The 22,799-nt window shown below is 38.7% G+C and overlaps 2 protein-coding genes across 4 annotated transcripts in view; one reads left to right on the forward strand and one right to left on the reverse strand.

The window, feature by feature from the left end:
* Positions 1-2,033: 2,033 nt before the first annotated feature.
* On the forward strand, positions 2,034-15,004 carry LOC136856411 (cytochrome c oxidase assembly protein COX18, mitochondrial). Its single transcript, XM_067134266.1, has 7 exons — positions 2,034-2,092; positions 4,030-4,623; positions 5,913-6,056; positions 8,548-8,689; positions 10,017-10,141; positions 11,473-11,580; positions 14,716-15,004. Exons 2-7 carry the CDS (start codon positions 4,060-4,062, stop codon positions 14,890-14,892), a joined length of 1,260 nt encoding a protein of 419 aa, XP_066990367.1. The 5' UTR covers positions 2,034-2,092; positions 4,030-4,059; the 3' UTR covers positions 14,893-15,004.
* Positions 14,942-22,799, reverse strand: part of LOC136856409 (transcription initiation factor TFIID subunit 10-like) — a 31,818-nt gene continuing 23,960 nt past the window's right edge. Inside the window, exons 1-5 of one of the 3 annotated variants that reach the window (XM_067134265.1) lie at positions 22,568-22,674; positions 19,601-19,684; positions 18,533-18,616; positions 17,333-17,397; positions 14,942-15,732 (exon numbers count right to left, since the gene is read on the reverse strand). In XM_067134265.1, the coding sequence (XP_066990366.1) occupies positions 15,528-15,732; positions 17,333-17,397; positions 18,533-18,616; positions 19,601-19,675 (429 nt within the window). In that variant the 5' untranslated portion in view covers positions 19,676-19,684; positions 22,568-22,674 and the 3' untranslated portion in view covers positions 14,942-15,527. Of the gene's footprint in view, positions 15,733-17,332; positions 17,398-18,532; positions 18,617-19,600; positions 19,685-22,567; positions 22,675-22,799 lie in introns of those variants that run through there. The other 2 variants (XM_067134263.1, XM_067134264.1) reach the window with 2 other exon arrangements.

The raw sequence follows: 22,799 nt of genomic DNA on the forward strand, positions 1-22,799 counted from the left end.
AAACTGGACTCAAAGCAATGTAATATTGAAAAGTAATGAAACTGTTTCCAGGAACTTGTTGGAAGCTGTTCTGATTCAGTTGACTTGGGAATATAACCTTAATTTAAGCCCAGGATTATTTTCGTTTGGCCCTTTGATAAAAACATATGTTACAGAAGGATTTGAAAGACAGAATAAAGAGAATCACCAATAGGTAGATTTCAAAGTTAATCCGTTAACAGTTGTATGACCTCCCAACCTTTTTGTACTTCCTCAGGACATATACCCACCATATATAGATGCCCTTGTCTCTGTATATCTTCCATTTTCACACAGGATGAGGCTGCTGGCTCCACACTCTTCCCAAGAATGTTCAAGGGGGTTATGTGCCCATAGCATCAGACATCCCTCAGTGATCACCCATTCCCGTACCGTCCACAACCAACGTCTCTCAACTCTTCGTCGTCGTTGGCTGATATGGTCTGGACCTGTGGTGAGACAGGAAGATAAACAGGCATTCAGGAAGAAAGTGTGCAAGGCTGATCTTAGGAAGTGATTGGTAATTATTTTGGATTTGTGTAATTCATAAAACATCTTGTGATTGTGAATATGTTCTGACACATAGAAGAGGGGAAATGTATGATAAACACTGAGAAATTGCGCCTAAGGTGGCCAGAAGGTGATAGTTAGTGTATTATTGTCCAGGATTGGAAAAGAATGAGAGTAAAAGAGAATGTTTGTTATGAGAGCCTTAATCTGTACCTTGCTAGATTTGGGGAACGTGAAAGTGTGGTTGTGCAAGGTGATTCAAATGCAAAAGTAATTGACAGGGCAAGATGGCATTGTGGGTAAGTATATGAGTTCTTGGAGTCAATGAGAATGGGGGAAATCTTGTGGAAATATACTTGGATAGGGACCTGAGTGTTGGAAATACATGGCTTCTAAAGGAAAATGTTAATAAATATACTTGGAAAAGAGAAAATAGTGAGAAGATTGTGTTGGTGGAAATAGATTGGATATACCTTTTTGAGCATATACGGGCTCACAAGATATTGCAACGCCAGTTTTAATGGCCATAAATCAATCAGTCAATCTTATTAGCTTCACACAGTATTCCACCATGAAGTCATCTTGGCCAACACGCCAGTTAGTTTTGAACTTACATATCAGCTGTCTTCTGTTAGACTGAAGCTGCCTGACTCTGAAACATTTACAGTAGATGTTGGCTTCATATATCATATGAAAATGTCACAATTAAGTTTTTCATATGTTATTCCAGATTAGGATTATCACAATTTCCAAGACTTATTTTTCGTAATTCATTTCGTCTTTCAAGTGGCTTGATTGTTTGATACGTACTTTTGTTTATTGTTAATGCTTTTCCAAGAGTTATTTGACTTGAGAGTAATTTATTGTTTATTTTTTTTGTAGAATATAACTCCACAAGACTTTTAATGTTTGGAACACGTAGAAGTGCCAGCCACCTTTTATTGAATTTCACATATAGCTGTTTTTTAAGGACTGACAGCAATTCTTATAGATATTGTAAGCTTATTTTGAATCTAAATAATAATAATAATAATAATAATAATAATAATAATAATAATAATAATATGTATTCATACTTTTCCTGTGTAACCAAAAGTCTATGGGTAATAGACTTGACTATTTACCATCGTCCAGTCCGGCCCAGCCTTCTTCAACATTTGCCTCTGCATAAAAATGCACAATGTAAGCACTTTGTACCTCTGGCCAAGCTTTAGAACGGTACGTAACGTCTCGCATCGGAATCTTGGCATCTTGACAATCTATTCGCGAATAACTGTCCATTTGTGTCGTCTGTAGCGAGGCATTGCAGAGCAGCTGATTAGCTTTAGGTAATGTTTCTTATAATAGTCGGTATTATTATGGTAATTTTGGGTAATTTTTCAGTATTATTAGAATAAAATTAAAGGAAAATAATTTTTTATATGATATAAATAATAAAATAGCATTAAAATAGCTGAATTATGAGGATATCTTTAATTATTTAAGGAGACATTACTCAAACCGGTCGTCAACGCCCGGAAGATAAGTCACCGAATGTAAACATTGGCCCGTGAAATCAACTATGGTATTACCGGTCCTATTTATTTATTTTGACAGTTTTGGGGTCATTTTAACACGAAATTAACATATTTAGTGCTCAAAAATTAAAATTTAGGTGTTAATTAAATAATATTATGTTGTAAATAAGCGTAAATTCGTCTGAGGTTGTGACCTCTTAGACTGTAGTTTGACCTCAGGTCAGACCTTACGAGAGGTCATTACTTTATTGGTTTGTGGGGCTGACCCCTTCGAGGGGTCAGTATAGGGTAATTGTGGGTAATACTGAGGGATATATGCATGTGTGTCATCCTATGCACGATTTTTTTGTGGGGGTTTATCCCCCCTCCCCCGAGGTCAGGTCAGGTCATGCCACGGTACCCTAGGATAGGTCAGGTTAAGGGAAGGTTATGCTTGGAGTTAAATTGCAGATTATTACTACGATTTTTCGTTGGGGTTGGGTTTTTGGGTGGGGGGTGACCCTGGGAGGGGGAATCATACCCCTCCCCCCAGGTCAGGTCAGGTCATGCCACGGTACCCTAGGATAGGTTAGGTTAAGGGAAGGTTATGCTTGGAGTAAAATTGCAGATTATTACTACGATTTTTCGTTGGGGTTGGGTTTTTGGGTGGGGGGTGTCCCTGGGAGGGGTAATCATACCCCTCCCCCAGGTCAGGTCAGGTCACGGCACCCTTGATAGGTTAGGATAAGGGAAGGTTAGGCTAGAGGTAAAAACTGTAGTATGCAAAGTAGGGGTCACAAATTATTTCGGGGGAGCTTCGCCCCCCGGCCAGGTTAGGTTAGGTCAAAGGTTAGGTCAGGTAAAGGTTAAGTCTGGTTAAATTATATTCCCTCTAGAATACCTACTCTAAAAATGTCCACTAAATAAAAAAGCACAGACATTAGACGTTGGCTCCCAAAGCCGTCTGCTTGTAATATTCTGTTCAGAGAAATGGGGGAACCAGACCCTTGGGAAGAAGTGTTCAGTTTTATCATAAACATAAAAAAGGTGAATAAATTATTGGTAACTTCAGGAACTAGGATGGTAAAAGCTCCCAGGGCGCCATGTTTAATACCATCCATTGAGGATGAATCCCAAAAACATCAACAATTATAGACTGTTTCTGTTTTCAGTAAAAAAAATTAATAAATGATATCTCCATGCTGAGGTGTTCCGTAGAATTACCATAAATTTTTACCTTGATACCACAACCACTGCCATGAGGGCTGTTTAGTACCAGCCACAAGGGAATGAATGTTAAGCGTAAGCAAAAGATGATAAATATCTCAGTAAGAGTAAATTTATGATATATTTTAGTATACTCTTTGTATTAAGTATGTTAAGGAAACTTAAGAGCACAGCTTAAAAATTCCAATACATGTATTGAGTTGTGGTATTTAAAGTAGAATAATACTAAATTATGCATTTGGTCTCAGTGTGGCTTAATTAATGTTGATAAAGCTTCCATGAAAAAGACATTTTATGGCATTTTTAATTTATCCTTGTTCATTTTTTTTTATTTACAAATGTTTTGAATAACTTTTATATTTAATAGAGTAAAATTATCAATACCCTATCCATTTGATTGTCATAACACTGGTTACTGTATATCAACTGAAGTTTAATCATTGCCAAAATATTGATTATGTGTACCATTTAGCATATTGGAATAACACTAAAATACAATTAATTGGATTACTAAAGAAAATTAATTGATGGGATGTAAATATAAAACATTAGGGATCTTGGTAATATTGCCATTACTGTACAGACATGTTAGTAGGTGTAATGTACTTTTTGAAACTATTCAGTATTGCAGGAGGACATTCCAGAAATACAGTTTTTAAGCTTGAATAGGATTGAAAATAACTGAAAAACAAGTGTCATTAATACACTTTTAGTGAATGCACCGTAAATCTTGAACAGACATGGTGTATTTAGCCTAATCTTTCACGTTTCATTTCAGGTGTTGATGTCGTGAGACTTGTTGTTAACAATGGAAATTCTCAGGCAACTCCAGAAGGGAGCTGTGCCCCAAACCTATCTCAGAGGACTTGCAGCTGTTAGCTCATCTCGACTTTCAGTTGTTCTTAAGGGGAAGAGTGATGATATAATTCATGGTAATAGAAAAGTCTGTAATGGCAATATGAGACACTTTGCTCCTATAAGCCATAAGTTCCCTATTTTATTAATTAGAAATGGAGCCCTCTTGCAGACACAGGCATCTGTCCTGACCACAAACCAAGCTTGTTCATACCACAGTCTTCTACGTAGTGTAAATTCGTACCAAAGAACAGAGAAAGACCTTCTGAGCACCTGTCTCACGGTCAGTGCCACAAATACAATGTCAAAAAGAGATCTCTCCATGGCCTGGCTCGAGAGTCTTACCGTCTTCCAGGCATCTTGGTTCCAGTCCTTAGCCGAGTCACGGTTTGTCGAGGGGCTGATGGGTGGCTTACAAGTTATCCATGATTCCCTACATGTTCCTTGGTGGTCGTCCATCATTATTTCCACCATAATTCTGAGGGGTCTTTTGACTTTTCCTCTCGCTGTATATCAGGTGAGTTCTTGATTGTTGTCATTAAATGCAATAGTTACTGTGTCTGTTTACTGTGAAGTACATCTTTAGTATTGTTGAAGAAAACTTAATTACTTATACAAGAATACAAACCATCACCTTTTATGTACAATTATCCCTCAGTGTGAGCTGAATCAGTCATTTGAAACTTCATAACAAGGTAGTTAACAGGTAATTAAGGGGGTGTGAGTGGGGAATAATCTTTTTCACCTACTACAACTGAACACTTTCTTCAGCCACCTTGAAGTGTGGATGTTCTAAGCGTTTTGCTAGGCTAAGTTGAAACTTACTCTCAGCTTTCTTGATGTTTGTATTTTTTGCTAAATAAAGGTCATGGAAAAGAAACATTTGCAAAGATGATGCGAGGAGTGTGAGAGTATGTGTAGGTGCTTTATGTCTCTTCTTATCATTGACCCACACAGGCTTAGCGTTTCCTGTAGGGTCAGGATCTGTAGTCCTGTCTCCCCTAGCAAGGAGAGTGTGAAATGGTCACCTTTGCAGTGGGAGAGGTTTAGTAAGATAAGGAAAGATCAGAAGTGTTTGCTGGCTTCCTCATTCTTTCTGGGAAGGGTATGCGTGTTGATAGAGCTCACCCGTGGGTATGCTGCTAAAGTGAGACAGTTCTTTAGGTTCCCTCCTCCTCAGCTGGTCCTCAGCTGGGCCAAATGAATGGTCTGACCTCCTGGTCAGGCAGTCCCTCATTGTCTAGCAGATCAGACGCACTCCTTCCACCGCTGGTGTTATGCCAGAGGAGATTTTTGCGTGACCGAGATCTCCGGGATTATTCCCTGATGAGTCCAGCTGTGGAGGAGTCATCTCAGAAAGACAAACTCCCAACTACTTATCTTACATAAAATTGTTGTCTGTACTACTATAGGACTGAATGGCAAATTTTAAAGTAATTTATATTATTTGTATGTTTAAAACCAGTCTTTTGTCATATTGCCACCTCAACCACCCTACTTTGTCCCTGGTGCTGAAGGAAAAAGTCCTCGGCGATGGCAGGTGTGTTAGGGTATTCCTTCATTGACCCCCCTTAACCACTAGTTAACTATCTTGTCACCAAGTTTCAACGACCAATTCCAGTTTGTACTGAGGAACATTTCTGCATAAAAGGCTCTGGTTTGTATACCTAGGAAAATATAAGTCATCAGTCCATTATTTTTAATTTTTGTAAGATGAATGTTAACACTCTGCTGTAATAAGATTCTCAGTATTTTATAAATCATATGATGGTTCTTAAGACTTTCTTAATATCTCTCATTTTCCAGAATTACATATTATCAAAAGTTGAAAACTTGAAAGGAGAATTAGACGCGTTAGCCAAGGAGCTAGGAAGAGAGACTGCCCTTGCCACCAAGAAGTTTGGTTGGACTCAGACCCATGCCCGGTATATGTTCAACAGATCTGTGAGTGTTTGTATTTGAAAGTCTTAGATAGGAAGTAGTTGATTGAAACATAGAAATTTTTAGATTTAATGTGGAGTATTTATTGTGAAGTATCTTTCAGTAAATTGCCTGATGGATTATCTTTTTAAGTGTGTGAAGCACACTTATATATATAACAGGCCCATACAATGTACAAACCTTGTAATTTTACCAATGCTCTGCTACTGTGAACTGTTGGAGAGTGGAATTGTAAACAGTAGTAGTCTTGAGTCGTACTTGTAAGATATCGCCCCTCCCCATTCATGATGTCGTAGGTTTCATTAGCTCCATGAGCTAGGAGAGATGGCAGACCTACAAGTGTCAGCTGATAGTTTATGATGTTAATCCATTCATTCTGTGCTCTACAGGAAAATTAACTAAAGCAACTGCTGTGTATTATCCCCACAACAGTGAGTGATTGTACCCTTGTATTTTGAAGTTGACTTTTAAGAAGTAAGGCAGCATGTTTAGTTACAAAAGTCTTCGCTTTTCCTTTTACGACATCTCTGCTGGATTGAATGATGATGACTAAAAACCTGAAGTGATTCTCAGTAGTGGCAATGACTTGGTTACTCATCATATTCAAATCAATCCCCTCTGACATCTTTCTGGAGAACCTCTGTTGTGATCCAGCCCTCTTCAGCTCACATCTTGGAGTATGGAGAGGTTCACTCCTGCTTTGCAACAGCTAAGGTAGTCCCTACCTAAGTTTCTCAAGTTCAGTTGTATGGAATCTTTAGAACTGGTTTCCCCTTTTTCAGAAAGCTGAACAAGGAGAGGATACCACAACAAGTTTGCATACTGTACGGGACCTTTTCCTGTGCGTTCTGTTCTGACATCTTTCTGGGAGCTTCTTGAGAAGACATCTTGGCCAGTCACAAGTATCAAAACAACCTCCCTTCAGCCCCTACACCCTTCAGAAACAAGCAGTCATTTGTGTTCTCTCCCACCGACTTCATTACCAGGATTCAACTCCATACCTTTCAGATCATTCCTTCAGGTCCTTTTCAGGCATGGCAGGAGCTGACAGACATGATTTATTCATGTTTCCTATCAGAGATGTTAATAAAGCGTAAACACCCTAGCCATCACTTCTGCAGGTCCCCACTGCCAAGGTGTCTCTGTTACTGTGTCATCTCTTCATCTGCCTATCTCCAAGAGCACCATAACTTGCTTAGAAAAGATGTTAACCCTTTAAGGGACTCCAGATTTCACCAGTGAATAGCCACACTTTTCCTGATTATGGACTTAGCAATGTTTGTCTTTTATTGCATACTATAAATCTGTTTTTCATAATTATAAAGCTAGTTTTTAAAGGTGATGGTATGTAGTGTATTGTAATGTTTAAAAATGAAAAAATAAGAAAAAATCAAAATGACATATTGAAGTTTGCAGAAAATTTGACTTCACCGTGTTAGAATTAGTTCATGAAGTTTGACCTCTTGTTTCTTCAGCTTTTGTCAATCTCTGTGTTTTTGTTTACCAGGTCAAATGTTTGCACTGATGTTTACCCTATGTAGGTATGCTTATATATGTAGTGTATGTTTTGTAAACTTTTTATATATTTTTTTACTTAGGTGCACTCCATTATTTTGAGGCCTTTTCTGCAGATTAATGGCCTCTAATGGTTCTTATTTATGAATATTAGCACATTTTCAATAAGAACCATAATAGAAAGTTGGTCTGAGATTCAACAGTATGTAAAGTCCCTAGGTTTGGGACTTGTCCGACGAATACCTTGGTACATGTACACAAACCTATGGTTGTTGCTGGTTGATAGTCAGGGAGTTTTATCTACCTGTCACTGTCTTGCCCCCTGCAAACTTTAATTCCTACCTTTCCTTAATTTTTGGCAATCAACCAGCTTCAAGATTACACTTACCAGTAACTAGCCAGACTTAACACCTGAACTCTGAGTGATTCTGTGTCCTGTTAAGTTGAGAGCAAGATCAATTAAGAACTGAACCTTCTTATTGTTTTCATGAGTCCACTAGGCAGGCTGCTGCTGCAGATAGTGTGTCATTTTCTGCCTGGTTTAATACTACTCTGTTTCCTAGTTTTGTCTTGGCTACCACTAAAATGTGGAAAAGTTTGCCTAGTGCAGTTGGGGAATCTCTGATCTCCAGATATTCAAGCGAGGAGCAAATTCATTCCTGCTCGCTCCTGATGTCTACCAAATTTCAGTTGTATTTATCACCGTTTCCTATAACTCGTGGGTTTATAGTCTGTTGACTAGAACTATCCGTAAGGATTTTTAGCTGAAGATTTAAAGAAAGAAAGTCCAAGACCTGCTGTCTAATTCATTTGTCTTTGTAAGGTAATGGTTCGTTTGTCACGAATATATGTTTATTATTTACAATCACATATCTTGAACTGAAGCTGAGACTGTCTATACCAGTAGTTTGTAGACGTTTAAGAGTGGAACAGCTATGATGTGAATTGCAATTTTAGGCGTCTCTTGTCGACTGTTTCAGTTGAGGAATTGCGGAAGGACCTGATCGTCAGGGAGAACTGCCATCCGTTTAAAGCGAGTTTGGTGCTCTGGTTCCAGATCCCACTGTGGATTGGGATGTCTGTGTCGTTAAGGAATATGGCATCGATGATGCCCCACCAGGATACAGGTATGTGTGACAGTGCTATTTTAATCATTACTTTAAGGGATAATTAATATTTGTTGTGCTAATTGCATGCACACCTTCATTAGAAACCTAACCTTGGAGTTTCCCAAGTCATTGTAAATGTAAAACTTTTATAGATGTTTTGAGATATTGTAAGTGACATAAAACTTTATTGAAGTTCCTGTAGGTGCTACTGAGCATGGTAAAACTTGAATGCTGTGAACATGCTTTATTTTGCACAATTTTATGGATAGCAATTGGCTTGCCAAAGATTTGTATGTTCTTGGATTTTGTGGTTACTAAACTCATGACTTAGAATTAAAAAAAGTATTGAAACTTTTTTTTTTTAAATTCAGGGAGCATTGAGTATAGTGAGGGCATAAACCTCATAGAACCAAATGAACCTCTTGGGAAAGCTGACGGGTTTAACAAACAGAATAGCTCAGTGGAAAAATTAAATTCTCTTAAAAGAAAATGTAAAAACAAAGGTTTGAATAAGCACGGAAATGGCGAAGAGAATTATTGATTATGTCAAGGAGAATTTGTACAAGAAAAAAAAGGGACTACTATATACTGTAGATAGTTAGGACTACGAAATGCAGATCCTTTACTTATAGTTACTGAAGTGAAGACCAGTTGGATTCCCAAAAGGATGCAGATGAAGCGTGAATTCCAAGTCAGTGGCCCCTTTGGTGGGCTTGTTCCATACGAACAGGTTCATCGTCTGAATGTTAATAATAATAATCTAAAGTGGGAAGTGAGTTGGGTGGTTAGAAGATAACTGATTAAATGCTTAAATTTATGCTTTGCTTCAAGATCTAGTTGTACAGATATCTATGCCATTATTTTTCTGGACTTCAGAAATTGAAATGACTCAGTATTTGATTGTTAGTTAATGGGCCATTTTGGTTTATTTAGAGTAAACAATTCATCAGCTGGGTTGAAACTAGACATCGAAATGCAAATGACTGTTTGCGTTCATTACTTTCTACAGTACATTATCAGCAGTGGGACTTTGTATTTAGTATTTCCTTTCTCAAAGTGAAACTAGGTCGTATTGTGAGAATACAAAAATGATATTGATCTTGTAGATTTGTCATTAGAAGTGTGAACTTCTGGGAAAAGAAAAAATATTATTTAGATGAATTTGTAATGACATTAACCAAATCTGTAACAGATAGACTGATCAAAAATTCTATCGGTGCTTATTTCTTCCTCTTCCGTTTCCAAAATCAAAGAATACAAAGTCAAAAGAACCTCGTATTGCTTTTCTTTACACTGGAACAATTACTTCTCGTATTCTGAAAGCAGACGTTCATTTTCCCCGCAGCTGCCCAGATCCTCTTTCTCGAGCTGAGCACCGGCGGAGTCTCATGGATACCTAATTTAATAGAAGTCGACCATTCCCTGATCTTGCCACTTGCCATGGGGATCACAAACCTTCTCATCACGGAGGTAAGGCTCTCCTGACTGAATCGCTCGCCAGCTTTGGTTCTCCCTCGGAAGTTCAAGCAAAGGTGCAATGCATTACGACCCTAATACTATCCGCCTTGCATTTTAATACTTTTTAATCTGTTTATTAATTTATTTTTTCTTTTTTAATAAGTGGGACCTCTTCTTAGTTCTTCATAATGAAAACCTTCATATTCTTTGGAAACTTGAATTTCAAGTCAGTGGCCCCTTTGGTGGGCTTGTTCCATATGAATAGGTTTCATCTTCTTAATAATACAGTAATATAATAATAAAGTTTTTTTGCTAGTAAGAAGTCTGCAGTAGCCACCAATGATTAATTTAATTGTCAACTTCATATGAGACACGTTTACAATGCAGTTTTAAAAAATAGGATAAGTTTTGTTAAAGCTTCAGTAAATCAGTATTTTTCTTTGTGTACTCAGCTGTTTGAACCACAAACATTTCAAAACAGCCTGTTATAGACAAGACACTTTTTCCAATATGACATAGTGCAGGTATATTCCTGTTAAAAGATTGTGGTGCTTTTCGTAAAGAAAGGAGTTTTACGTTTGAAATAATATACTGTAAAATTGACTTGAATTTAAAGTCAATGGCCCTTGTGGGCTTGTCCTATATGAATAGGTTTCATCTTCTGAATAATAATAATAATAATAATTTCTGTAATCTTTGGATTGGTTGTACTCATTTGGCTCAAATATTTGATAACAAGGCCACACAGCCCACTCCCTGCATAAATGGAATGCAGGTCAGTGCTAAGTGAATGACCAGTTTTGAACTAACAGCAAGTGTTAGGTTTTATAGACAAATTCAAACCAGGAAATTTGTCAGAATTTTTGCTAATTTTGACTTACTTAATCATCAGATTTTAATATTATTACAGTTTACAGAATACAGTGAAGTGTTTGCCTTAATCTAATATAAATACATTGACAAAAAAAATCTTCTACTTTTCTGACCAAGTGTTTCTCATCCCTTCTCATCACATGACCAAACATTCTTAATCTTTGAGATCTTGAGTCTGCTTCCCAGCCACAATTGCAAAGCTCAAGCAGCCAGAGTTGTGTGTAAGTTAATAATCAGGCAGATATTCATATGCAGAGAATATTTAAATTTTTTCTAAGCGTATAAAAACGAGTTAATGAAATTGATCAGGTCTCAGTAAAATTAGAATTTACTATTTAATATTTCATTAGTCATATAAAATTAAACTTTCTGCTTTTATTTCATTTAAGCAGCCCAAAACCTTCACCAGAATTTAGTTTTAGGGTTAATGATCTTGAACCCTCTATGTCACTTTAAATGTTTCTTTGCAGGTCAATGCACTTAGCAGAGTGTCGAAATCGAGAATGCAGGTCATTCTGACAAACGTATTTCGCGGCATCAGTATCGCAATTATTCCCATCGCTGCAACTATGCCCTCAGTAAGTTGTTCATCTCTAATGTTTAACACTGAAAATCCCTCAAACTTTTGTCTTTCTATAGATAGTAACAAACCATTGCCCTAAATAGCCTTAGGTTGAGTTGGAAGTGCTAACCAAGCATATTTATTTAGTGCAAAGGGGATTTGAATCCACCAGGTGCCTAGACCTTCTCTTTATTAAGGTGGACATCTGTAAATTTCTCTCTTCCTGTTGTCAGTGTGAAGTTTTGCTTCAGACGTTTACACTCAGAGGGGATGGAACAGAGAAGGAGTTAGTTAAATTAAAAAAATTAACACATATGAATTTTTGCCGTAGGTTGAAGAGCAACTGATGAAGTTATCATCTCTCCAGCTGGGATGTTATCATCACATTATTGGATTTAAGATTGCTCTGAGTACGGTACTAGCTAATTAATTGGGTGCTAGCTTAGTGTGTCTGATCTAAAGTTGGCTCACACGAGAAAAATACTAGAATTAAGGACAGACGCCGGTGTAGGAAGAATATATGGTGACGTTGGTAATTACGTGTACCATACCAAATAAAAATGGTATATGAGGATGCAAGAGGTACGCTGAATGATATAGATTACCCTTCCTGAGGCCTAGAGGCAAGAAAAAATGTGTGAAGCTATTACACAAGGTACCAATGTACACTAAAGGAAACTACACTGCCCCCTCAACTTTCCTGATTCTGTCTTGGTCAGCTGATAAATGATTTGAGAGTAGGGGGCAGAGCACAAAGGTTGTGGACTTGTATAAAAAGGATAGGACTTTAATTGTTTCTCTTAACTAGGGTGGACAGCTGTGGGAAATAATACAATAGAGGTGCAAAGAAAATAGAAATCAGGACCAGTCATGGTGGCTGCATCTGACAGGAAATTGGGGTGTTATTTTAGTGACCTGAAGCTAAGTCTTCGCTGTGAAAAAGGTAAATGAGGTAATTGCTGCTTGTGAATTTCTGGATTGCTTGATTTAAAGCCAAAAGGCATACATTCAACGACCCAAAGGGGTGCTTCCTGCAACTGCAGAAGCCAAGAGTAAGGTCCTATCTAGGAGAATGCCCAAGGGTATCTATCTTTCAGGTTACTGAGGAGAGCCCTTAGGATTAGTGGAGCTGAAAGATCCATCTCATGGAGTGGAAGAACTAGGGGCATAGCTGTCTGTAGCGCTTGATGGCAGACACAAATTGTTTAAGCACTTTTCCAAGGTCAGTGTCGGTATCTGTTGTTAGGGACTTGATGGCGGGAGCTCTGTTAGAGGCCAGAAGTCTAACAGACTTGTCAGGAAGCTTTTCTCTTGGATGATGGACTCGGAAGGCCTTAAACACTCAAGTGGAGGGTCGCCAAGTCTTAATTGGTTGGCATATGGCTGGTTAGGAAGACTCAGTCACTAATAAAGATGATGGGAAGAAGGCACAGGACCCACCTGAGTCACTGTCAGAGCGGCGTTTTGACTTTGACGCGGTTGCCCTTTTGCTTCGATACCCAGTCGCACTCTAGAATGAAGGCCAGGGAGAAGAGCCTTCCGAAAAAGGCCAGGAAGGAGACTACACCACTGTTAGCTAGGCCAATCAGTGGACCAGTCCCAAGCAGAGAAAATGGGTTGTGCATACCCTTCTCTCAAGTGGCCCTGGGGGGCTGCGGCGAAAAGGGCTATTACACGCACCTGCCATACCACAGTGTGTGCGTCCGTGTTTAAGCAGGGCAAGCAGATGTGCAGCCTCATCCTGGTGCAAGCCTGACTGCTCACAGTGGGGCAAGGAAAGAGTGGTCACTGAGTCTAGGTAAATCAAGTGCCACAGCCTTAGTTCTGCCAAAGGTAGAATAACCACCTGTTGGAAGAGCACCTCCTCTGCCCCTGGAGCAGGGGTAGCATGTAGAAAGGGTCCCCTGGACTGCTTCCACTGGGCGTTAGACTTCCCTTCTTTTGCTTCTGCCAGGGCAGGACATAGTCCAGGGATGGGGCGGAGGAAGACAAGTCCGATGATGACGATGAAGAAGCAGGAGAACATTCCCAGCACTTCTTCACTTTCCCTATGCATACACATTTGCCTTTTGCACCAGAGGGCTGGTCAAGGCTAGAACTAAAGACTGCCTAAGTACCAGGAACAAGAGGGTCCACCACCAAGGGAACCACTGCTGACAGAAACCCAGAAGATCCTAGGGCTCCAGGTCCCCCAGGTTGTCTCTAGCAGAGACAGAAGAAACCAGGAGCATCAGCGCCAAATTCAGAATTGTCCAAGGGCGCGTGGCTGTTGGTGGAGCGCCTACATCAGAAGCAGCTATGTCCTACGGTTTAAAGTCATGAGCAGATTTAGGTTTAGACCTAGCGCTTCTCCCCCTTGAGGGAGAAACACAAGAGGGAAGAAGGAGCTAGATGGGTTCGGTGGTGTCACTTGGGGAGTATCTCCCCCGATGAAACCAGCAAACGCTTCTTGTTTTTCTTCCTCCTGTTTCCAAACCTCACCCACTGAGGAGAGTCCTATAATCCACATTCCTTACAAGGGGAAGCTTTGAGTATGCCCTACCCCTGGAAGAAGCACATATAGTATGAAGGTCTTGCACTACGAACAACATGAACTGCCCACAAGGGCAACCACATCCTTCACAGCATATAAAAAAAAAAAAGTTACCAGTAATAAAGAATAACGGAGCAAAACACCTAAAAGAGGTAGAAATGAGAACTACTCATCCACCACCAAGCTTTCAACCAATCAGGCAAGAGCACAGGTTCGCATCTGTCCCGCACTGTGGCCACAGGAGAAGCGAAGATGTTGATCGATGAGTGAGGAATACTCATCTCTACCTGTCAACCACCTGGTTAATTACCTAGTTAACAAGTTTCCTACTGGTTTCTAGCTTGCTCTGAAACACTCCTATACTAAAGGCTATGGTTTGTATTCCCATATGATAAAATATAATTTTATTGCTGTTAATCGGAATTTTGATAGCTTTCAGGGTAATGAAAATTAGTTTATCATATTGCAGTTATCCCCAAAATCTTGTTTTGTTTATGACGATACATTAAAATAACCAGAACTTTATGTTTGCATGACCTTTACCTACGAAAAACTGGGGCACTTGTCATGACTGCAACTAGTTTCTCTAACGACGTTGCGTCTTAATTTTTTTGACAGTGTGTTGTGTTGTACTGGGTAACTTCGAGTGTGTGCGCCCTCATCCAGAATCTGGCCCTGATGCACCCACAGCTTCGGCAGGCTTGTGGGATACCAAAGACCCCATCGCAAATTCCCAAGCCTTATCAACATTTATTGTCGCAACTCCAAAACAGATTCACGAGAAGAAAATCGTGATAGTCAAGAAAAGAGTCAGAATTACGGAAGGGTTTTGACACAAAGCAAATAATTTCTTATACATATGTATATAATGACTATTCAAAGTTTTTAAAATAAACAGTGATAACCAGAATTCATTTTACTAATCCTTGTTCCTTTATTTGAAGTTAAAACATAGGCATATGTAATCTTTCCATAGAGGAGCCTTGGACCTAACATATATAAAAACATTTCATGAATTTGTAATGGTTACTACATTCAACTATGGTACGAATACAAATTCATAATAAAGACGCAGTACTTTGCTGTCCACAAAATTAGTTTAAAGATCTATATCCAACATATGCCCTGGTTTTTAAGATGATAAGTAACCATACAAAATGTTGTTAGAATATGTACTATGACTTGTCAGAAGTTGGAAAAAACCTCAGGAATTTTAAGAGACACCTCTACAGCGCTACATTTGGTCAACATTGTCATTTCATGCATACCCCACTTTTACCTATGCCAAGTTCAATGATTAAACTACTAAAACTAGCGCTAACAGTCGCTAAATATGATGGCTCCACTTCACACGCACAACTAGAAAACTACACGGCCACCCAGACGCTCTGACCCGTGAGAACCAGATACTGAAATTTTTGCCGAGTTCTTTATATGTAGTAGTGAGGTTTCTTGACTGTGATGCCATATTCAGCCAACACGGGAGTCAGGTCCTCCATAGTTAAAGTGAACCTCTTGTCCTTCCCCTTCGTCTTGCTGCTGGACTGCTGGGACCCGCGCATCTTGCAGTGCTGCAAAGCATCATTGGTGATGTCGGAGATGAACTTCTGCGCTGCCAGCGAGATCAGACGCACTCTGGAAGAGGGAAATTTAGGTTAGAAAATAATGAGGACGGTGAAATGTGTATTGACATTTTAGAAACATAAGTAGCACCTTTTGGGGGTCTGGCCTCGGCAAAGTCTGTGGAGTAACAAAGATCCTACATTCTAGCCTGCACTTTAATATTTTCTACATATCTTTCAGCTAACAGCCCCTACAAAGGATAGTGTCATCAGTACACCTCACTCGGTGCAAGGATGAGGTTCTTTGTCTTCGGTCCCTAGCTGCAACCCCTTTCATTCCTTTACTGTACCTCGATTCATATTCTCTTGCACTTTCTACCCTCTCCTAACAACTGACTGCATAATTGCCACATTTTCCTCCTGTTACCCTTCTAGCACTGAATGACCCTAATGTCCCGGTACTTGGCCTTTGACCCGAGTTTCATATTCCATTCCATTCCTACAGTTAACGTCTGTTCCACATGGTTCCTAGCCAAAACTGACCTGAACTTTACACATTCAACTTCAGAGATATATATCTAAAAATGTATCGCATCTGAAATGGTTAAGGAAAAATTACAATAGGTAGTTGGTAAGTACAGAAGCCCCTATGTTGTACTTTCTCCATTGCTGCATTTTCAGTTTTTTCTTTCAATTTTCCACTACAACTTGAAAAGACTGTTTCCATCAATTTTACTATTCCGACCTGGGTTGAAAGTTATGGTGCTCTCTGGTTAACAACTGTTTCATGTGGGTAAGTGGCAAACAAACCAATCACATTTTCTGATGCAGAACTAAGCTTAATACCTAACAGTCTTGGTATGGTAAAACGCTTGGTAACTGGTTAACCAGGTATATCATGCTTCCCTTTTCTTAAACGACCATGAGAGTTAAGAACCTGCGACTTGATTATGTTTTAATGACTTGAGACAATACTCTATGAGGATGCAGCAATGATAATCATAACCAACATACGAAAGAATGCTCCGACTTTTTGTCACTATTAATGTCAACTTCTATAGGCATTTCTGACCAAACCTCGAAGCCCCTACCCTATACAATGCCTTCCCTTCCGTGAGATGGAACTTTAAGGCGTCACATCAAAAGCAAAGTGAACCTGAATTTAAACCGATGTTCCTATCCTTGTCTTGATGTCTGATAGAAGTCAAGTTAAGTTCTATAGTTTTCCTTCACCTTTTTCAATTTCCCTTTTAGCTCTGAATGACCTCAGAGGTCCTAGTGCTTGACCTTTCGCCTCAATATTATATTCCATTTCATTCCACGACCTACCCATACTTCTAGTCTAAACGTCACCCTGCCCAGGGCAAACAAGATTAAGAAAGTGCACTTAGCACTTATAGCAGAAAATAACCTACGACTTTGCAACCCTAGCAAGGGGATGCAATGATGATACCATCGTTTATAAATTCCTTTTTCAGTGGTTGAATGAAACTGTATCGAATTCTACCACCTGGGATGCAGCCATGCTTTGCTTCTAAAGTCCATTCAAGATGGTACTCCGATAAATGCATCTACTCAACAATATTTAATCAGAGGGTGTGTGTTGATACACCAAGCACTCCTGCTCAAGTTTACTCACGAATACTCTGCGGAAAAGTGTACTCAGTACTTACAGTCTTCCGTCAGCAGCTTCAAATCCGGAGCAGTTCAGGTAATACGCAGTCACGGCATCTGGTATCTTTCGGGAGAGAAAAGGAAGATATTATTTAAGCATCTGAAGCATTTTAAGAACGTTTGACAATGGACACGATTCTATGCATGGAAATAAATAATATTTACATATCACCAGATGAATAACTTGCTCACAGCAATGAACCTTTTAAATGAGACCTCGTGACATAAATATCATCCAGAAATAAAAATATATCTTATTTATGGGTAACAAAAGTCACCAAAGATGAAATGGTCCCCTGACTTATGAAAACAATATATAAACGGCCAATAAAAATTAAGAATACAAAATCCTACCACATAGGGATCTCACAATCATTTCTCCTATTCCTAAAGCATCAATACAACCCCTAACGCTTCAATACAACCCCTAATGCTTCAATGCAACCCCTAAAGCATCAAAACAACTCCTAATGCTTGGCTATGACATACAAGAGTCTTAATTTAATGTATAAACATTTTTAAGCAACATAATACATGTGAACGTGGATAATGCTCCCTAATGCGCCTGCCATTGCAATGTCATTACTCTTTGTATTTTACTTTCTATCTAATCCTTTTAAAGGTATCTTCCAACTTGGCTGTCCAACTTCTTGAACTTCACCTTGGCCTAATTTTTGCATTTCCCTGAAGACTAAACCGTTCAGGTGAGTCCTATGAGAATCTTGAAACATGACTGGTGGTAATTTTTCAAATGTTATAATGACCCTGTAGGGGGTTAGTGTAGTCAGTGCACCACAGGCATTGCTTAAGGTGCTTTGAATTGTCCCTCTGGTCCCTAGCTGCAACCCCTTTCATTCCTTTTACTGTACCTCCATTCATATTCCCTTTCATCCATCTTACTTTCCACCCCCTCCGGACAATTGTTTCGTATCGCAACCGTGAAGTTTTCCTCCGATTGTGCCTTTCAAATCTTTATACTTTTAATTTCCCTCTCAGTCCTGAATGCCCTCGTAGGTCCCAGCGCTTGGCATTTAGCCTAAATTTCATATCCCATCTCATTTCATAAGCAGAGAGACCAAAGGTAATCCAAGGAGCTCTCCGGGGTAGTTCGTCAATACGTATAGTAGTTGCAAACGACAAGTTTCTCAAGCTCGTTACTTTCTTGCATCCGCGACGACTCGACCTTCCAGCTGACTCACCGTTGGGGTGTAATCTTCCAGTTGCATCAGGAAATCAGACAACGGGAGACCGGCATTCCTTGCAACTTGGTTCGCCGCGGTACCCTGTGGACGGTTACGATATTTTACAGAGCATGAAATGCAGTTTGTGGACGACTACTTTGTCTGGGGAGTAAAAAATTGTATATTTTCATCCTATCTTTTTGTGACAAACGCTTCAAAAGATTTACCATATACATACAGCAATTCAAAGACTAAAGTTAACCAATTTTTTTATGGGCAATATCTGAGAAATGTACATCAGAAATATGAGTAGAGTTAACAAATACCTATAAGACGCTGAATTTACAAAGTGAAATCTATAAGGCAAACTAATATGTTTCAGGTGTGCATTATCAGTGACAATGAAAAACTTATATACTATAAAATGGCAAAATCAAAATATGCAATTAAAGCCATTAATGACAGCACGTAGAAATACGTACAGTATATCTTAGTCAAACAAACAGCTACCATAATATTCATAATAACATTTAACATTTGATATCTGCAGTGTTATCCAACACTCAAACATTCTATCCACTGGCTCCATTTCATAATTTTAAATAAGATACATCAAAATAAAATTTGAAAGATGGGTATCACAACATAATATAAATAATAAATGGGATTTACGTACACTGGGTTAAAGGATGGACCGTTAAACAGGACGAACTACACAATTTGGTGGGTCCTTGTGAAAGGAGAGTTACGTACAAGACAGGATTTAAAAACGTGTTAACGAAAAGGATACTATATAAACCTCGTAATCATATGAGTCACTAAAATGGCAAAAAATATATACTGAGGTAACTGTAAATATACATTTAAAAATATATAAATGAGATCTTTCGACAATCTGCTCAATTCTCATTGCCAATCAAACTCGCGTACATATATATATATATACACACACAATTTTTAAATACATATTTACACCTACATCACTGGATTTTTACCAAAAATATTACTTGGAAAGGAATCAGCAACGTCTGTACGTCAGCGCAAGTGAGAATTAAGTTACGAACAGCAATCTGGGGTTCTTCTTACCGTCTGCTGTTGCTGTTGCTGCTGCTGCTGTTGTTGCTGCTGTTGCTGTGGCTGCTGCTGTCCTAGCTGATCCATGGTTGCTACCTGTAGGAGAAAGGTGAAAGGAGAAAGGTGAAATCAGAAAACTTTCAATGCCGTCCATTTTGTCAAAATTTTTTCAGACACAACCCTGTAAACTTTCAATGCTCTCTCCATTTTCTCTCTCTCTTTTTGTTTGTATTCTTGATTTACAAACATTTATTACATTAAAAATAGCTGAGCCTCTCTCTCTCTCTCTCTCTCTCTCTCTCTCTCTCTCTCTCTCTCTCTCTCTCTCTCTCTCTCTCCTGTTTGTATTCTTGATTTACAAACCAATATTTTATTAGCATTAAAAATAGTTTTGCACTTGAATAGATGACAGAAGAATTTCAAAGCAAAAGTTACAATTAATGAACATCCGGTTGATCCAACTCTCCTCTAGGGGAGTGAAGTGCAGATGTTGGATTTAAATTTAAAAAAATCAAAGTCCTGATGTTATCTGTTTCTGTAACCTATATTTTATAATAAGACTTAAAACAGAGATACTGAGGAAATACGATGAATGAGATGTGAAAAATGTTGGAGAGGGCAAAGAAGAGAACGACAATTATTTTAAGGTGATTTAGACCCATGGAGAGAATGGAAAAATATTGCATGGTAAAAAAAATATATATATATATATATATATATATATATATATATATATATATATATATATATATATATATATATATATATAATTCAGAAGGCATGGGAAGAAGGAAGGTTATATATAAAATCATTCAGAGGCATTGGAGGAAGAGAGAGAGCAGTAAAAGAGAGAGAGAGAGAGAGAGAGAGAGAGAGAGAGAGAGAGAGAGAGAGAGAAGATTATATTGCAATGCTATATTTACATAAGAGAGCAAAATGTTGGTTGCAATGCTATTTACATACATAAAGAGTTCAAAATGTTGGTCCCACAAGCCTACATTACAGAGAGAGAGAGAGAGAGAGAGAGAGAGGTTCAAATGTAAGCTATTCATAAGGTTAATAAAATATTGGTTTAAAATGAGAGAGAGCGAGAGAGTCGTTCAACCGCAAAGCTATCTACCATGCAAGTAAAATATTGATTTACAAATCGCCGTTACAAACGAGAGAGAGAGAGAGAGAGAGAGAGAGAGAGAGAGAGAGAGAGAGAGAGAGAGAGAGAGGCAGGCCAAGCACAAAGTGCACTCAAGTACGAATAGCAGGTAATATCACCCCAGGGCAGAATAAGGAAGGCATCCCACCGACATGCCCAGGTAACCTCTGGGTCAAATCATCTTTGGTCAGACAGTTAGCAGGAGGAATTCCACAAAAATATAATAAGATATTAATATAATAAATGTAATAATACATTAACATAATAATTAAGAATGTCTGGACAAATGGTGATGGGAGTTGAATTGCAAATTAATGATGAAACGAAACACTTTTTGTTTGTTTTGTTTAGAGACAGTCCTTCGAGGCGCCGGCAGGAAGACGTAACGTCCCCAGTTGGGGTATCAATGACCTATACCCTCTGGGCACAGTTATACATCATGCATCAAACCTTGGCCCTCTCTAGAACTCAGGGAGTTAAGTAGTGGGCAGGGTATTAGAGCATCAATTGATTACAATCTTTAATATGACTTTATTTCGTTTTCATTTTGTTCAATAATTTCCTATATATATATATATATATATATATATATATATATATATATATATATATATATATATATATATATATATATATATATATATATATATATATATATGCAGGATAAAATATGAGAGAAAAGTCATCCACAAAAATAATGAGAGAAAAATAAGTCATTTCACATGGGGAGAAAAACCACATTCCACATCCGTTCCTCTCTCTCTCTCTCTCTCTCTCTCCCCAAGCCAATGCACATGATTACCAAAGTATGACCAAGATATTGTGACACGCACATCCTGGTGGCATGCGCGCGTGCGCGCATACAAACAAAAGCAATGAGATACGCAGATAAGTCTCTCTCTCTCTCTCTCTCTCTCTCTCTCTCTCTCACGGAGGTCAAAGGTTAGACAGTTTCAAGAATGGTGTTGAGAATGTTCGAATTTTAAATGTGACATATTAGAGAGAGAGAGAGAGAGAGAGAGAGAGAGAGAGAGAGAGAGAGAGAGAGAGAGGTGTCCGATGAAGGCAGGTGCTATCACCTTACCTGTGCGAGACCTGCCGGTGCTTTGCAAAGGCAGGCAGCTTGCTTGCTTGCAAGCTCAGATCTGCATGAGGGAGCACAGCTCGTGTTGTACAGGAAGTTCTGCTTTGTTTATTTATAAATATTTTTTATTTATATATATATATATATATATATATATATATATATATATATATATATATATATATATATATATATATATATATATATAATATATAGGATATATATATAAGCGTAAGTCTAGCAACCTCACACATTTTCACAATCATTCTGTGTTAAAAATTCATTGGAAAAAATTCCACACTTCACTGCCATAGAGGAGTTCTGGCTCAACGGATCGATTCAGATAGTCCTAGACCTGTTCCAATCAAGTGATGTTTATTACAGATACATCACCTATATATTATGTACCTGTAGAGCCTATAAATCCGTAAAAGTTGAGAGAGAGAGAGAGAGAGAGAGAGAGAGAGAGAGAGAGAGAGAGAGAGAGAGAGAGAGAGAGAGAGTCTCGGAAATAAGACGACATAACCTATAGGTGAGTGGACCTAAGGAATGTTAATAATAATAATAATAATAATAATAATAATAATAATAATAATATTTACAAAATCAACCGAGAATTTAAGGCTTCATTTCCTAATCTCTCTCTCTCTCTCTCATAACAAAGAGCCAATTATTCTGGGCAATGGCGTTCCACAAGGTGATATACCTTCGCCCCTGGGCTCCCTAAATTAGCAGTAGGGCTCACCTTAGTCAAGTTAGCAGTTGTAGTCAAGTGGTAATCGGTAATCGTACGCTCTCTCTCTCTCTCTCTCTCTCTCTCTCTCTCTCTCTCTCTCTCTCTCTCTCTCTCTCTCTCTCGTTGCTGCTGTAGGGAATCTAAACACTCAGTAATCCACGAGTTGTCGGGACGGTCACACCGAAATCTTTCAGCTCCGCGCGAACCAGGACCCACTAAATTACGCTACGGCGCGCGCGCG

The sequence above is a fragment of the Macrobrachium rosenbergii genome, chromosome 35, assembly GCF_040412425.1.
Source record: "Macrobrachium rosenbergii isolate ZJJX-2024 chromosome 35, ASM4041242v1, whole genome shotgun sequence".
Taxonomy (NCBI): domain Eukaryota; kingdom Metazoa; phylum Arthropoda; class Malacostraca; order Decapoda; family Palaemonidae; genus Macrobrachium; species Macrobrachium rosenbergii.

What these genes read in the sequence shown, in the direction of transcription:
- LOC136856411 (XM_067134266.1), top strand. Translation starts at nt 4,060, where the DNA reads ATGGAAATTCTCAGGCAACTCCAGAAGGGAGCTGTGCCCCAAACCTAT. An exon ending in TGTTCAACAGATCTGTGAGT is followed by an intron (nt 6,057 to 8,547) that starts GTTTGTATTTGA and finishes GTTTCAGTTGAG; the next exon opens with GAATTGCGGAAGGACCTGAT. An exon ending in CAAACCTTCTCATCACGGAG is followed by an intron (nt 10,142 to 11,472) that starts GTAAGGCTCTCC and finishes GTTTCTTTGCAG; the next exon opens with GTCAATGCACTTAGCAGAGT.